Here is an 18,054-nt window from a genome sequence, read left to right on the forward strand (position 1 = left end):
TCCCAACAGACCTTCCAGCCAAGGCACTCTACACTGATCCTAAAGTGGACATAGCTCACCTACCAACTCAGTTTCCACTCAGTATTTTCTTTTTAATTTTTATTTATTTTATTTTTTTAAAGTTTTATTTATTTTTAAAATTTTTTTGATGTGGACCATTTTTAAAGTCTGTATTGCATTTGTTAAAATACTGCTTCTGTTTTTTTTTTTTTTTTTGGCCTCAAGGCATGTGGGATCTTAGGTTCCTGACCAGGGATCAAACCTGCACCCCCGGCATTGAAAGCCGAAATCCTAACCACGGACCTCCAGGGAAGTCTCAGTATTTTTTTTTTAAATTGAGATGTTTTTTCTCCCATTTTTATTACTGGACTCTATTTTGTTTCAAGGGAGATTAATAGATTTAATGACTATCATTGTCTCGCAAATCACATTTAAAATAAACCTTGATACAGCAGAACTTAACACAACATTGTAAATCAACTATGCTTCAATTAAAAAAACAAAACAAAACTTGAATTATAGTGAGAGCTCCAAGTTCACTCTGTGGGTCAATGGGGCTCTACACACAAGTGAGGAACTTGGTGTAGTGGTTAGTGTGTTTCTGCAACTGTTGATCTTTAACAACTGTCAAATAGTTCCACAGTGCTAGATTTTGTGCTTGAAAAAACAGATGATCGCACCGATCAAAAATGCTTCCCTGCACAAATACCTTTTCATTACTTCTCAGTGAGAAAACATTCTAGGGCATCTGCTCTTTTCTCACAGCCCAGGTCTGGCTTCTGTTGGCATCTGCTGGCAGCTGCTGAGCTAAGCCGAGCACCTCTTCCTTCCAAAATCTAGAGGGGCTCTGGGTCCTGAGGAAGAAAGTGAATTAAGAATTCGTAGGAGGTGCCGACTGTCCCCATGGCGGCTGCGCTGGAGCCCGGGGGGCCAGGGAAGGCGAAGGTAGAATTAGAAGATCATGTGACTTTCGAGTAGGAGGATTTATCTTGGTGACTTTAGGATGCTGGTTCCATTGTAGGTATAATTATGCAAAGCTAAGAATCCAGGAAAGACTTGCCAAAGAAGGAATTAAAAACAAGATTTTATATGAAAGTACCCACCTTGATCCTGAAAGAAAACAAACCAACAGCGGCAGCAGCAGCAATTGAGCAGTCTTGAGCACAGAAAACCCAGACACAACTCAGTTAGGTGTGAACAAAGCTGAGATCAACTATAGAAAGCATTTTATGTACCATAAGGCTTTCAGTCAAGTAAATAAAGTATGTGTAAGTTGTAAAAAAAAAAAAAAAAAAAGAACTACTTTGCTTCTCGCCTTGGAGCCGGTACTGGGCAAGGCTCTTCCAGAGCTGCACTTGATTCTTCCATGAATCCCGAGTGGTCAGTGTCACCCTGCAGCTTTCTCCTGGATCGTGTACGGCAGGCGCACTCACGGTGCAGGCTTCAAGCTGACTGGGGCGGAGTCCTGTTCCACCAAGTCCGGCTCTCAGAGCTCCGTTTTGGCCTAGGAGTGCAGCTATGAAGATTAAAAGACGTGCGACTAAAGCGTCAGCTCTGGGCCGGCAGCAGGCACGCAGGGCTGGGAGGTTTCTCACAGTCTAGCCTCCAAAAGTTTCTCTGCACCAGTGGCTGGGCCAGATGTCCCACCTAATTATGATTTATGTAGTGGCAGCATCAAAACCAGATACTTTTCTTACACTTGAATACATTCAAGAATAAAGACCTCTGCTGACAGGGTTCTTTTTTTTTTTTCCAGTATTTTTAAATTTTAATATTTATTTATTTATTTTTGGCTGCGTTGGGTCTTCGTTGCTGCACGCAGGATTTCTCTAGTTGTGGTGAGCGGGGGCTACTCTTTGTTGTGTTGTGCAGGCTTCTCACTGCGGTTGCTTCTCTTGTTGCAGAGCTCGGGCTCCAGGCGCAAAGGCTTCAGTAGTCTGGCACGTGGGCTCAGTAGTTGTGGCTCGCGGGCTCTAGAGCTCAGTAATTGTGGCGCGCAGGCTTCGTTGCTCCGCGGCATGTAGGATCTTTCCGGACCAGGGCTCAAACCCGTGTCCCCTGCGTTGGCAGGCGGATTCTTAACCACTGTGGCGCCAGGGAAGCCCTGCTGACGGGGTTGTTAACCTGGGGTTCACAGACTCCACTTCAGAGGGTCTTTAACTCCCTGAAATGGTACCCCAGTGTTGGTGGTAAGGGTCCACGTGCTTTTGCGGGGAGGACTATGGCTTTCATCAGGTGGTCTGGAGGGTTCTGACCCAAACAGGTTTAGGAATCAAAGGCTTAGACCTTCCAAGTAAACCGCAGCTGGGCAAAATCGCGACTTTGAACTGCATTTCAACCTGCCTCCTCGGTGGGCGGTGCAAGATGACTCCACGCCCTCCACTCCTTCGGCAGCACCCCTGGGGGCAGGGCTGAGGTCGGCCACGCCCTCCAAACACCGCCCATTCCTCTGCTCGGGGTGGGGCATTCCTACTGGGCATGCTCAGTACCAAGGACTCGGGTTGGCCTCCTAGGCGGAAGCGGGTCCCTGAGAGTTTGTGTGTTCTTCCCAGGGTTCTCCGCGCTACCGTTATGGTCGCCTCCTTGTGCCGGTGTCCGCACATGGGGTTCTAGGGCTGTGGATGTGCTTACAGGAACTGTCGCCACTACTCTTCGACGTCTTTGGACCCTCTTCCTTTCACTTTCTTTTGTTGACTCCTGTGTACCCTCGTAGGACTCTGTTTTGGTTGCACCGATATCTGAGGTGATGTGGACCCCGGAGCTGGCCCTACTGAGGGGCTTCCCCACTGAGGCTGAGCTGCAGCAGTGGAAGCAAGACGGAGTCGCCGGTTCGGGTGAGAGGGGTGCACCTGCCAAGGAGGGACTGAGGCCAGCGTGAGGACTGTGGGGAGAAGGGGTGGCGGCGGCTGGGTTCTCATCCCTTCTGGTTTTATTTTTTTCCTACCCAAATCTATCTGATTCTTAATGCTTTGGGTTGCTGCATCCTTGACATAGTGGGCGCGGTCCAAAGGCTACGTGCATGTCTTTACCCCAGACTTCTCACCGTCCGGGTTCAATAATAATGTCAATTGTTTTTCTAATCCCTTAACATTTCTTCAGTCATTTAATGCTTAGAATAGACCTGTAAGGTAGACACTACTTTTATTCCCGTTTTGCAGATGGAGGCATTTAAGTACAAATTAAGTAATTTATTCAAGGTCACACAGCTGGTAAGCACAGCAGCTGAAATGAGGCAGCAAAGATGTAATCTTGTAAGCAAAGCACATTTACCGGAGAGAGAAAGAGTTAAAAGGCACATATACTAGTGGGATATAGGCACATCTGGTTGTGGAATTTAGGCTGGACCCAAAAGAGAAATAACAATGTAGGACAGTATATGTCCTGTCCTATATTTTTGTGTGTGTATGTATGTGTGCGCGGACCCGTGTTTGTGTGTATACGCAATAGGTGCTTCAGGAGAGAGGTAGTTTCTGAAGTTTGGGTCTGGAAGTCTCATGGAACAAGTCAAACTTGACCTGATTTTTGTTTAAAGAGTGAGACTGACAAGTGGAAAAGTTCCCCAGGAGGAGTCACAAGTGTAAAAGTGTGGAGGCAGAATGTGCATATGGATATTAGGGGAACAATGAGGGAACCAGCTTTTCATCAGGGAGGACAGTGGGGGTAGGAGGAGCCAGATCGTGAAAGGAAACTTTGTAAGGAAACTTTTCTGTTGTCAGTAGGAATTCTTTTGAATTCCCAGCAGAATTCCTTTTGATGTTACTTGCTAATGAGGAATATTATTTCTGGGTCTAACTTCTGACATGCTGCTCATGGTATGAATGAGCTTCTAATTCTAGGAGAAGTGATGGGCATTTGCTCAGTACTTTGTGGTTAATGTATAGGAAGCATTCTAAGTATATACATTTTTTTTTGGCATGCTGAAATGATAATAGTTACCTTTTACGGTATGAAAGTAGTTGTTCTTTGGATTATTGGACTAATTTTTTTCTATTACAGAGAGTGGATCTTTCCTACAATTGCTGCTAGAAGGGAACTATGAGGCCATATTCTTAAATTCATTGACTCAAAGTATTTTAAATTCAGCAACGATGACTGAAGAAAAGATTGACAGCTACCTAGAGAAGCAGATAGTAACATTCCTGGATTACTCAACAGATTTGGACAAAACCAGAAGGTAGAATTTTATTTGAAATTTTCGTAGGGAAACAGATTATGAATACATTTAATATTGCCTTGACAGTGTAAGGCACTGATTTTTGCAGTTGTTGAAAAACCTGGCTTTATGTTTACTCAGGACTCATGATGTACCAAATAATCTATGTAAGAGTTTCTGTCCAGAGGACCATTGAGAATGAAAAGGTAAAGTCGTGTAGGATATACAGGTTTCATATATAACACTGACTTATGACTGGGTGGTAGCTGCTAACCCACTGAGTTTCTAAATGCTTAAGTCTCATAGCTTTTAGCCATAGACAAGACTTCAGATCTTCTTTTCTTTTAACTTGAAAGTGTACACTCTCCATCTTGCTGTTTGTAGATTGCTGAGTGATAATTATAACTACTTTTATTATGTTTTAGGTTATCTTTAATGTTTTTAGCATGGAACCCTTGGTTTATCTTCTTCCATTGACGTTTATGTAATTTTATAGGATTAAATATAATGGATAGTTACACACCAGTGTAACCTAAGTTTTTCAGTGGCTTATATTTTACTATTGTTAGTTTGTTAATATACCTTCCTTTTCTCTAGCATCTCTGGCAACCACATCAAGCTTTAGTTGTCTTTAAAGCACAGTTTTGTTTTACCATTATTTCTAGGGAATGGCTTCATTTAGTTCTTCAACAAATCAACTCCTGGCTACGTGTTGAGGTTGTGAAGATGAATAAAACATAATCTGTATCTATAAGGAGTTCACAAAAGAGTGCTACTATAGGCATTTTATTTAAAAAATTAGTGTCATTCATTTTTATTTTTCTGGTTTACTAGTAGTTTACATTCCTCTGATGTCGTTCCTGATTATTATTTTGCTGTCAGATGTGTGTGTGGTATCATAGCCATTAGCTTTGTGTGGTGCACATGAAAACACACATACACACAAATACATCATACACTGGTAGACCAGAATTCGGCTTGTCACACAGAGCTGAGAAGAGACATTTCAGTTACCTCATTCTGAGGTATTTGGAAATTAAACTCTATTCTCAATTCCCCTTAAGGATTTTGATTTTTAGTTATGACAGTTATATTAAGGCTTTGAGATCTTGCTGCACACCTGTTTCCTCAAGTTTCCTAATTTCTAATTACAAACAGCCTCTTTTGTCACCTGTTTTCTGCTCATTCTTTGCTGTCAGTTGTGCTGCATCCAGAGAACTCCAGCTACCACAGGCTTGTAGGCTTGATTTTTTTTTTTTCCTTAAAGAATCTTCCTTTTGAGGTAGGGCCTAGGGGATATGGGAAGAAGAGGGTGACTGCTTTTATTTTTCCTTCAGTGTGAAGCTACAGGATTCTCTGGCTGCTATTCGTTAGAGTTGAATCCCCACCTATTTGTGTCTTAATCTAGGGGTTGGCAAATTACTGCTGGTGGAGCAAGTCCAAAGTGCCTAAGAATGATGTTTACATTTTTAAAGGGTTGGAAAAAAAGAAACACGTGTGACCCACAAAGCTTAAATTTTTTTTTAAATCTCTCCTTTGCAGTATAGGTTTACCTACCCACTCCTGTCTTCAGCCAAAGTAGGATTGAAAAGGAATGGGTTCAAGTGAAATTTCTAGGGTTTTTTTTTGTTGTTGTTGTTCTAATAGTTGGTAGTACAGGATCAGTAAAATATTTGAAAACAACTTTTTGTTGTCAGCTTTCTTTTGTATAAAATCAGTTTTCCATCCAGTGTCAGAGCTGTTAAATAGAACACAAGACAAAATTCTAAGTGCCTGATAGGGTCCTAAACCAGTGCTGTTCAGGAGAACTTCCTGTGATGATGGAGATGTTCTGTATCTGCGCCGTACAGTACGGTAGCCAGTAGCCACGTTTGGCCATTGAGCACTTGAAATGTGGACAGTGCAACTGAATTTTAAATTTTATTTAATTGTAATTAATTTAAATTTAAAGCAGCCGTATGTGGCTCATGGTGATAATATTGGACATTGCAGATCTAAATTGTTTCAGAAATTTTTTTTTGTAATACTCTCAGATAATCTCAATAAATGTTGATATCTTACATTTTTCTTAATAAAACTGAAATGAAATAGTGTGCTTGTGGTTGTACAGTGATAGTGGCTCATGTTTATTTCTTTATTCTCATATGCAGACAGCAGCTGATATTCCTACTTGGTGTGAGCAGTTTGCAACTTTTTGTTCAGAGTAACTGGACGGGGCCTCTTGTTGATTTACACCCTCAGGATTTTCTGCCGTCTGTTTTGTTCCAGCAGTTTAGTGAGGTACGCTTCTTGGAAATGTCATATATAGGTATTATTGTGTTGTTTATTCTTTAGGAACGGCTCTTTATAAACTGGAGTTAATAATAGGTAGGAGAGAAACATGACTTTATTGCTTGTACAGAACCTACTAAGAATGCTTGTTCATTGATCAGATTTTCAATTCCAGAAGTTCCATTATCAGACTCAAACTCCTCTTCAGATGCTCCCCATTTTATGGAGCTCTGTTAGCTGCTCTTTTTATTAAAGTGCAGGCAGCTGCGCCAGTCACCCAGCTGCATATGTTACCACAGTTACATAAAGATCTTTTCTGGCAAAGCAGAGAATGTGGAGATCTGTTTAATTTTGTTGCAGGAAACTTTTGCTGCTGTCCTTACTAACAGTTCCCAGGGGTGATTTCCTTTATGTCACAGATATACTTATTTGTATATACTTACAGTGTCTGACACAGAGGTGCTCCATGGTGATAATGATTCTTCTTATCCATATATGGAGATAATATTATTGACCTGCATCAGTAGGTCATCAGTAGAGCTTGCAGTTTGAATTCCTCAGTACTGTTTGAGCACATATACGCAGGGCTTGGGGGATATGACATGCTCTGAAAAGAAGTATGGTAACTGATTTATCCAGACACCTCAGAACTAGAGCATTACTATCGACCACTCAGCCTGGAAGGCTGCGCTTAGCATCCAAAACTTGCACAGCAAAAGGGACCTATTTACTGTTACCTGGTTTCTCAGAATTAGAAGTAACAAATGAAAGGGGAATGGAGTTGTTAGAGATTAGTGTTAATAATTTGATGGTGGTTGGAAAGAGAAATACAAAAGCAGTCATAATCTGAAGCCTCTGTACACATCAGTTTACTGAGTCATTATGTTATATTGCAATAGAGTAATTGAGATTCATAATGCTGGCCCTAAATCGTAATTGAAAGGTTAAAAGCTCTTCCGTATCTTACGTCTAAGAAGGGAATTTAATCTATACTTTACAAAAGTTTTCATCCAAAATGGTTAAAATAAAATCCCCAAGATTTTGGCACTTAAAGAGATATGCTTCAATTGTCTAGCAAATTACTTATAAGGAATGCCTCATTCCCTCTCTTACTGTGTATAAAACAGTTTCTGGCCTCTATTGCCCTATAGTGCAGGTTAGAAACCCACCAGACAAAGTCGTAAGTACATACCGAGCGCTAACGTGTGGTTGGAGTGGTGCTTCATTCATGTATGCTATATCAATTTGACGTATTCTCTAGATGAGAAGACTGATGCTCACAGTGGTGAAAGAAACTTGTCAGAGGCCTTATAGCTGGGGGATTGGAACACACACTTTCTGGGTCCGAATTCAGTACTCTTTCTGCTATACTAAAGTAGAAGCACCTGTAAAGTTAGGTAACAATCCAAACAGTACAGAAATGGGTTACATGAGAGGTTCAACCTATAAGAAATACTGAAATTAGGGCTTCCCTGGTGGTGCAGTGGTTGAGAATCTGCCTGCTAATGCAGGGGACACGGGTTCGAGCCCTGGTCTGGGAGGATCCCACATGCCGCCGAGCAACTAGGCCCATGAGCCACAACTACTGAGTCTGCGTGTCTGGAGCCTGTGCTCTGCCACAAGAGAGGCCGCGATAGTGAGAGGCCTGCACACCACGATGAAGAGTGGCCCCCGCTTGCCACAACTAGAGAAAGCCCTCGCACAAAAACGAAGACCCAACACAGCAAAAATAAATAAAATAAATTAATAAACTCCTACCCCCAACATCAAAAAAAAAAAAAGAAATACTGAAATTAATGAAGACGTGTGGAAAGTGAATTTTGTCTGAGAAGACCTTTTCGTCAAGAGTGGACCTTGAGTTAGAACCTGAAAGATGATGAGGAAATGGACAGGTAGAGAAGAGAAAGAAATACGTTCTAGGTGCAGTCACATGAGCAGAAATTTAGAGGGGAGAAGAGTGCGGTGTTTGTGGGAAACGGATGCTTTGAGCCTGTTGGAGCAGCAGTAAAAGGTCAGCCTTGATGGGGCTCAGACCAAATCATAGGAAACTTTAAATAAGACCTTGATTTTAATTTTTTTTATTAGAAGTGCCTCATATGGGACTTCCCTGGCAGTCCAGTGGTTAAGACTTTGCCTTCTAATGCAGGGGGTGTGGGTTCAATCCCTGCTCTGGGAGCTAAGATCCCACATGCCTCGTGGCCAAAATACCAAAATCAAAAAACAGAAGCAATATTGTAACAAATTCAATAATGACTTTAAAAATGGTCCACATTAAAAAAAAAAATCTTAAAAAAAAAGTGCCTCATACATTCCAAAAAGCATACAGAATGTATACAGTTTAAATAACAAAACTCCTTTGTTCCCACCACCCGGCTTGAGAGAGAAAACATCACCAGCATTGTAGAACAGAGCTTCCCGACTGCTGTTCCCCAGGTTTTGAGCCCCTTTGCCATTGCAGTAGCTGTGTGGGGCCGGGGCTGGGGAGAGCTTTTGAACTGGTCTCGTCTGGTGTAGTAGCCTTCTCTAGTTACCCGATGTGCACTACAAATAATAGCATCTTATGCATTTGCTCTGACTTGGAAAAGGTTGGGAAATACAGGGTTACAAGGTCCCCTGTGTGTGCTTCCTGGTGGTATCCCTGGCCCCCTTTCTCATGAACCACTCTCATGAATTTTGTGTTAACATTCCATTGCTTTTTTTTTTTTTTAATTTTATTTATTTGTTTGGCTGCGTTGGGTCTTCACTGCTCCAGGAATGCTTTCTCTAGTTGCAGAGAGCGGGGGCTACTCTTCGTTGCAGTGCGTGGGCTTCTCATTGCGGTGGCTTCTCTTGTTGCAGAGCACGGGCTCTAGGCGCGTGGGCTTCAGTAGTTGTGGCTCACGGGCTCTAGAGCGCAGGCTCAGTAGTTGTGGCGCACGGGCTTAGTTGCTCCGCAGCATGTGGGATCTTCCCGGACCAGGGCTTGAACCCATGTCCCCTGCATTGGCAGGTGGACTCTCAACCACTGCACCACCAGGGAAGTCCTCCATTGCTTTTCTTCATGATTTTAGCACCTATGTATGTATGTATCCCCAGAGGACATATTGTTTAGTTTTGCCAGTTTTTGAACTTTATATAAATGAAACAAATTGTGTGTGTTCTGTGACTTGCTTTGCTCAGTGGTGTATTTCTGAAATTACACTATTATTCATTTTTACTATTGCATAGTATTCCAGTTGTATGAATATACCACAGTTTATATATCTGTTCTACTCTCAATGGCCACATGGGATGTTTCCATTTTTTGCAATATATTATGTACAGTGCTATTAGGAACACGTCTTCTGGGAATCATTTGCAAGAATTTCCAAGCACAGCATATGCTTAAAAAAAAGGGATAGTGTTTGGTGCAGTGTGCTAGATGGAAGAGGCTGTTTTTACTGGCCCTCAGGCTGTAGTCGGGCAACCGCTGAGGACTGAGGGGATTGATATTTTGCCACACGTGGAAATGCTTCCCAGCACTGAGTTGGGAAGCTCTGCTGAGGATATATATCTGTGAGTGGAGTTGCTGTGCCCTAGGGTATATGCATGTTCAGCTGTTCTTGGTCATGTCATGTTGTTTTTGAGAGGATTATTCAATTTATACTCTATACCAGCAATCTGAGAATTTGGAAGATAAAGGGAGTTGAAGTTTTTAAAGGGGAGTGGCACATCAGTATTTTCTAGTTGTCATTTTCCTGTGCTGATTTATGTTTCGTAGTTCTTGTGAAGGACAAATATTTGTGAATATACTTTATGGTCATGGAGTATAGTCATCAAAGCCAAATTAATTTTCCCTGCCTCTAAATTACGGCCTTGGCATTTTTAGCACTGTTTTTTAACCTCTGGTGCTAACCAGCCTCAGGGGAATAGCAGTGAAGGTTCATTTCTGAGTAGGTCACCTCTCACACATAAAAGTTGATCTCCTAGTAATCTAGTTTTATATTAAGTTTATCTCAGATGTTGACTTCTTTTCACTATTCTGATAAATAAGTATTTTTGTATGTCATATGCTCTCTTGACTGAGGAGTCGTTCCTAAGGGAATTGTAACCTTCATTTTGTCTGTTTTAATTGAGAATATAAACAATTCTCTTTATTTATTTATTTTTTGGATTCTTTTATAGGTTATTACAGAGCGCTGAGTAGAGTTCCCAGTGCTATACACTCATCCTTATTGATTATCTGCTTTACATATAGTAGTATGTATTGTTCATCCTCAAGATTTATCCATGTTGTATCATGTCAGAATTTTCTTACTTTTAAGACTGAATGGTATTCCATTGTATGTACATACCAGTTTTTTTTGTTTTGTTTTTTGTCTTTAATTAATTTTTTTAAAATTTATTTTTGGCTGCGTTGGGTCTCCACTGCTGCACATGGGCTTTCTCTAGTTGCAGTGAGATCCAAGTAGTATATCATGGAGTATCTCTTTGTGTAATTTTTTATTTGTTGCCCTGTTAAATTACTTGTTTGTTATCTTTAAAGATTTCGTTTAGAAGAAAATGATCTAAATTTGTGCTACAACAGGTAGACATCTTTCTCATCTCAATGTGATTAGAATAAGGATCCTTTTTCTTAAAGGCATGTCTTGTACTTCACCAGCTTGGTTTGGATGTTAGGAAATAAAGATTGTTAAATCCATCTAAATGGCAAGATGATTTGATGAGGCTGCAGGTCCAACTTGGGCACATTAGGCAGGGTCTTCTTTCTAGTTCTTTTTTTTTAAATTTTATTTATTATTTTATTTTTGGCTGCATTGGATCTTTGCTGCTGCGTGCAGGCTTTCTCTAGTTGCAGTGAGCAGGGGCTGCTCTTTGTTGTGGTGTGCGGACTTCTCATTGCGGTGGCTTCTCCTGTTGCGGAGCACGGGCTCTAGGTGCGTGGGCTTCAGTAGTTGCAGCATGCAGGCTCAGTAGTTCTGGCTCACGGGGTCTAGAGTGCAGGCTCAGTAGTTGTGGCGCACGGGCTTCGTTGCTGTGCAGCATGTGGGATCTTCCTGGACCAGGGCTCGAACCCGTGTCCTCTGCACTGGCAGGTGGATTCTTAACCACTGTACCCCCAGGGAAGCCCTTCTCTCTAGTTCTTAAGCAGTAGGTTCACTTGTGTATTCGGTACCTCCACTTGGAGGTCTCACAAGGTACCTCAGACTCATTGTGTCCAAGACTGAACTCATGGTGAGGTTCTTCTCCAAACCAGGTCTTCTTCTGGTGTCTGTGTCTCAGTGACCCACACTACCATCATGCAGTTGTCCTAGTCAGAAGTCTAGAAGTGATCCTGGCCCTGTCCTTGAGGACTTCCTCATGCTTAGCATAGCCCAGGAGCTTGCTGAGGGGCAGGAAGAGGTAGAGAGGTCTGAGGGGAAGGCAGCATGAGGTGGTAGGAAGAACACTGGTTTGGGAGTTGGAAAACTTGGGCTGTAATGTCTGTTCAAACGCTGATAACTTCTGTGTGATTTTAGACTGCACTTAACTTTTTTGTATCTGTTTTCTTCTGAAGTTGAGGCAGTTACAGTACTTAAATAGTTCCTTGATTATTGAACTTAAAAAAAATTCCCTCTACCCTCAGTGTAGGTAACAGTAAGCATTATTTGTGGTTTGGTGGTGGTCATTCACGTTGTCTTTATTCCTCTAGTACACTTTTCAATAATGATGAAGGTTAGGCAGAGGATGAACCCACAGCTATTACTTTCTTACCTTTATTGAATGTTTCAACAAAGCATTGAGCCAGACACTGATCACTTGGATTGTTTAATCCTTACAAGAACCCTGTGAGGTTTAGGTTCTATTATTTTATTTTATAACTGATGAAACAGAGGCTTCAGTTAAAAAAAAAATTACCTATGCCCACAAATTAATAATCAGAAAAAGGACCCTATCCTGTGTCTGTGACTTACAGCCCATGTTCCTAACATTGAGCATTCCTACTATCGATTTTGTGGTGACTGTCAAAATGATTCAGTCCACATTTTAAAAACACAGGTGCTTCGTCTGTTGTAGAAGATCTCTGTTCAGTAAGAAGTAGATTTTTCAGAGGCATCCCTTTTGGGCAGCCTCAGTTCACATTGGTCCATGATTGTATGCCTACTCAGCATTTGATATGTAAGACCTTGTTGTTTTTTGGCTTTATAGTAATTATGGAGCAGCAATGGTTTGTAATGACATTAGCCAGCTGGTGAAGCATATATGAAATGTAGGTGTTTAATATGAATACTTTCACATAGGGATGGTTTTTATTGAGAAGCTATTTTGTTGTAAGTAAATCTGTAAAGTCATGACGCTTCTTCAATAGTAGCATTTTCTTGGGCTTCCCTGGTGGTGCAGTGGTTAAGAATCTGCCTGCCAATGCAGGGGACGTGGGCTTGAGCCCTGGTCCCGGAAGATCCCACATGCCACGGAGCAACTAAGCCCAAGTGCCACAACTACTGAGCCTGCACTCTAGAGCCCGTGTGCCACAACTACTGAAGCCCGCACACCTAGAGCCTGTGCTCCGCAGCAAGAGAAGGCACCCATGCACCGCAATGAAGAGTAGCTCCTGCTTGCCACGAGAGAAAGCCCATGCGCAGCAATGAAGACCCAGTGCAGCCAAAAATAAATAAATAAATAAAATAAATTTATTTTGGAAAAAAAGGGTGCAACTTGGGAAAAGCAAATTAAAAAAAAAAATAGTAGCATTTTCTTGATTGCCCTGTTCTCTAAAGTACAAGCAGGAAGCTGTCTGTCAGGGCAGGCTGGAGTTGTAATGTTAAGACTCCATCCAGTGCCAACTGCTGTGTAATAGATCAGTGCCTGTGTTTCACAGCTGATTACCTGGAAAATATGTATTCTTGTAAGACATATAACGATTAATATGTTGCTAAATTATATCATCTTAAATTTTTTTTTTTCAGGTCAAAGGACTGGATGCACTCGTTCTGAGTTTGCTCATTCTAGATGGTGAATCAATCTACAGCCTGACCTTGAAGCCTATACTGCTATTATTAGCACGAATTTCCCTAGTGAATGTAAGACATAGGCTGACAGCTATTCAGGTAAGGGAAGAAAAGGAGCCAGGAGATTCAGACCCAGGTGTGACTTTTGTGCCGATTAGCATAAAACTTTAGGTGTGATGCTGAAAATGTCTTGGTATATTTGTTTTCTAAGTCTTCTTTAGGTGTTTAATTTTAAAACCTGATGAAAATAAGCAAAAACTATCTCCTCTCATGAGATTCGTCTAGTATAAAATGAGATGTTGAGCCTCTTAAATGGGGTTGTATCTATGTGTTGTGTGTATATTTGCATGTGTATAAATGTTCATTCTCTGAATCTTAAAAATAGGTTTAAAAACACCCTTCATAGTTTTTTGTGAATTTCATGTAAGGATAATGAGTAGCCAGAAGTATAGCACTTTTAGTAGATCTTTTTTTTAAAATTAATTTCACTTTTTACTGTTTTTTATTAAAGCTCCTAGAAATTTTTAATAAATTTATTTATTTTATTTATTTATTTTTGGCTCCATTGGGTCTTTGTTGCTTGCACACGGGCTTTCTCTAGTTGCGGCAAGCAGGCTTCTTATTGCGGTGGCTTCTCTTGTTGCAGAGCACGTGCTCTAGGTGTGTGGCCTTCAGCAGTTGCGGCACGCGGGCTCAGTAGTTGTGACTCGCAGCTCTAGAGCACAGGCTCAGTAGTTGTGGTGCATGGGCTTAGTTGCTCCACGGCATGTGGGATCTTCCCAGACCAGGGCTCGAACCCGTGTCCCGTGCATTGGCAGGTGGATTCTTAACCATTGTGCCACCAGGGAAGCTGTTTCTTGATTACTGTTTCTTGGCTCACATCCTACCTTGTTTCATATTTGGGTTGGATTTAGTAGAGCATTTGTTGAATGTCTGTTATATGGTTTCTTTAGGTCACATATAAATTAGTGAGAAAAGCACTGATACGGATAGCTATTACGCATAGGAGGTGACGAAAACCACATGAGAGATTCGAAGAAAGTCCTTGAGGTGTAGTGGAGGTTGTCAGCTGTGCAGTGTGCAGGCTCCGTCACAACTGCTCAACTCTGTGCACCTAACTATTCAATCTGCCTTGTAGTGTGAAAGCAGCTATAGATGATATGTATGTGAATGGGTGTGACTGTGTACCAATAGAGCTTTATTTATGGACACTGAAATTTACATTTCATATGCTTTTCACATGTCACAAAATATTATTTTTCTCTCTTTCTTTCTTTCTTTCTTTTTTTTTGCAATGATTTAAAAATGTAAGAACAAGTCTTGGTTTTAGGCTATAGGAAAACAGGTGGTGGGCTGGTTTGGGTCCATAGGCTGTAGCTTCCTGACTCCTGTCCTGATTGTTGCAACTTGGGCATACAGAGCTTGTATTTCCAGAAATAGTAAATCTAAATTTTATGTGAGATCTCCCAATTTCCAAGTGTTGGCTGAAAAAGTTTAAGAAACACAGTATTTCTATGGGCAAAATGTGGACTTGGTCTGTACTGTATAAGGCCTTACTTTCCTAAGCATTTAAGTTGTGACAAAGAGGAGGTAAGAAGGGAATCATGCCTCTTTCAGCAGCTCTCATGAGGACAGATGATTTGGAATCAGTTGTACCAGAAAGGTTTTTTTTTTTTTTTTTTTTTTTTTTTTTTTTTTGCTGTACACGGGCCTGTCACTGTTGCGGCCTCTCCCGTTGCGGAGCACAGGCTCAGCGGCCATGGCTCACGGGCCCAGCCGCTCCGCGGCATGTGGGATCTTCCCAGACCAGGGCACGAACCCGTGTCCCCTGCATTGACAGGCAGACTCTCAACCACTGCACCACTAGGGAAGCCCAAGAGAAGTGTTTTTAATAGATGGGTTTCAACATATCCTAGCAGATATAAGACCTTATCTTTGATTTTTTTGTTTAGTGATGTTAGCTTGAATAAAAAAATGTTTTCCCAAGTTGATCTGAGTTAAATGATCTTATAGACTGACTAGTACTTGGCCCTAAAGGAAGTATCATCAAAGCATGAGGTTGCTAAATGGCATTATTTTCTTTCTAGTGAGACTAATGGTCAATGAGTTAGTGATACAGTTTTCTTGGTGGAAAACTTTCATCAGCAAGTACCTTCTTTAAGCATCATTTGTAAAAAGATACGTATAGTATCAACAGCTTAGGAGAACAAGTAAATATGTGAACTGCTGGTTGCAGATGTCGTAGGATTGGAGACATAAGTTACCTGAGTTTCTTGGCAGATGCTAAACAGCTTTTGACTTCTGTTTCAAAACCCTATTTTCTTGTACATCTCCATGCAAAGATCATTCTGTGCTGAAACCTTGCCTTTCAGTTGAAATGTTATAGTTTTCTTTCCTTTGGGTCTTTGATGTATTTTTCTGTAAACGGTGATGTTAAAAATGATTTCTTTGAGAAATGAAGATAAAATGATAAAGAAGCATGACATGCTTATCCAAGTTCATCTTAACCTTTTAAATTAATTTTGAAATGGCTGGATCTTAAGGAACATATCAGGTTGTTTATTATGATTTTATTTTTGTGGAACTATAAAAGAAGATGATTTTCCCCCACCCCCTAGTCTGTGAAGTGGATAGACTAGTGTTAGTAATATGTGAATGTTGAGTAAAAAGAATTTTGGCTTTGGAATCAGACCAGAGTTTGTCTGGCTCAGCCACTTAACAACCGTGTGGCCTTAGGCCAGTGAATTTCTCTGAATATCAGTTTTCTTATTTATAAAATGGACTAAGTTGGCAAACATTTATTGGGTTTCTTTTGAATACACTCATGCTCCCTGCCTTCTAGGAGGTTATTGACTAGTGTGACTTGTCAATCAGAATATTCTGTAATAAGTGCGATAATCAGGAGACAGGATCTAGGAACTATCTAAAGCAAGGCTTCTAGTTTTCTTTTTTATTAATGCCTCAAATTGTCTATTAAGTGATTCCTGACAGATAGAAAAAGGCACTTATATTTTCTAGTAGAAAAATAGGCTATGCTTTCTTTCTCTGTTTCACACTCCCCCTTCTCCCATCTGAAGATTTTGGGTTAAGAGTTAGTTTATAGATCTGATTTTAAGAGTTGAGCATCTTATGTTGTATGTTTTCTTAAAAGGGCAGTCTCTTTGACCGGATCTATCTAAATTCCATGTCTAGAAAAGGAAAGACTGCTGCCAGACCTGACTCACTTATTGCTGACAGCAGATAAGGGACGGATTATTGAAATATAGACTGACTTCATCAGCCTAGTGATAGGAAAAGAATGAAAATGAGACAGCACCTCAGGGAATTAAATTAAAAATGATGTGAAACTTTATTAGATAATTCTACCTTTCCTCTCCTTAGATGGACTGAGGGAACAGCGTTAATAATTAGAAAAGATTTTGTCAGAGGGTCAAAATTCATTTGTGATTTTTTGATTGTTGTAGCACTTGTGTGTAGTTTAGAAGGGGAGCAAGCAGTTTTACCCCTTAATCAAATGAAGAAATTAAGTTCAAGTAAAAAAGAAAATGCTTTTGGTAATTGAGCTTGATCTCCTATTAGTAGGTATTGCTTTAAAAAAAAGGAAAATTAATTTTTCACTCCTTTGTGCAATATAATTTAGAGTAACATAGTTGTAATTACGTTAGATGATTCAGTGCATGATCATACTTGGTAATTTAATGAGCCTATCAAAAATATTTAATACTTACTACTTGCATGTGCGCGCACGCACACACACACACACACACACACACGCATAGCAGAAGATCTAGAAGAATATAAACCTCTGTCATGGATTTTTCTGGGGGAGGAGAATGACGCTGAGGCAGCAGAAGAGAGACTTTCATCTTCACTGCGTATGCTTCTGTTTTGGCTTGTTGTTGTTTGTTGTTGTTGTTTAGTAAGGATGTGTTGAAAAGTAAGAGTAAGCATCAGAGAACTGAGAAAAAGCTACTGTGTTCTCAGCCTGTGCATTGGTCAAGACAATGTATAAAATGCAGTTTCTACCCTCCAAAATATATGGACCAGGTATTTACACACTTGAAAAACAAGAGCTCTGCAGTGTGGTGCTAACTTCTAAGCACAGTGTGGAAGTTTAGAGAAGTGAGAGACCAGTGTGTGCCCTACTAGTGGGAGAAGGCTTCATGGAAGAGGGTGTGGAAGAGATCTTCCCAGTTTGGGGAATATCTGAACCCAGGGTATATCTTACCTTGTAGTTTGCATAGCATACGTTGCTTCAAGGAGGATACAGAGATGAGTAAGACATGATTTCTCATCTTGTTGGCTAGATGGCAGACAGCATTGAAAGCTAGGATGACATACACGAATACGGTGGAGTGTGTCTGCAAAGAGAGGTGCAAACAATGTGCTGGAAGTTGAGATGAGGGAAAAAAATCACCCATAGGAGGTTCTTGGGGGAGGCCTCCTAGGATTGTTGGTATTGGATTATGGTGCTGGTAGAGTGTCACGGCAGAGCAGCACGATTACAGTAGGCATTTTAAAGGAGGAAATGGTAGGTTCGAAATGACATCAGGAAGCCCAACTGGCTACAAATACAGGCTTTGAGAGAATGGAGGAGAGATGTTATTCTCGTGGAAGACATGGCAGTGGATTTGGTATTATTACTGAAGACATAGCAGCTTATTGAAGGGTAAATTTAATCTC

The 18,054-nt window shown here is 40.9% G+C and overlaps 1 protein-coding gene across 1 annotated transcript in view; it reads left to right on the forward strand.

Moving 5' to 3' along the window:
* The first annotated feature begins 2,574 nt into the window (after nucleotides 1-2,574).
* The window catches only part of TTC27 (tetratricopeptide repeat domain 27), a 173,112-nt gene continuing 157,632 nt past the window's right edge, over nucleotides 2,575-18,054 (forward strand). The window contains exons 1-4 of the mRNA XM_082672271.1: nucleotides 2,575-2,834; nucleotides 3,997-4,174; nucleotides 6,304-6,457; nucleotides 13,330-13,470. Of these exons, the coding sequence (XP_082528397.1) occupies nucleotides 2,747-2,834; nucleotides 3,997-4,174; nucleotides 6,304-6,457; nucleotides 13,330-13,470 (561 nt within the window). The 5' untranslated portion in view covers nucleotides 2,575-2,746. The remainder of the gene's footprint in view (nucleotides 2,835-3,996; nucleotides 4,175-6,303; nucleotides 6,458-13,329; nucleotides 13,471-18,054) is intronic.

Source organism: Grampus griseus, assembly GCF_964374135.1.
Source record: "Grampus griseus genome assembly, chromosome: 15".
In the NCBI taxonomy this organism is placed as follows: domain Eukaryota; kingdom Metazoa; phylum Chordata; class Mammalia; order Artiodactyla; family Delphinidae; genus Grampus; species Grampus griseus.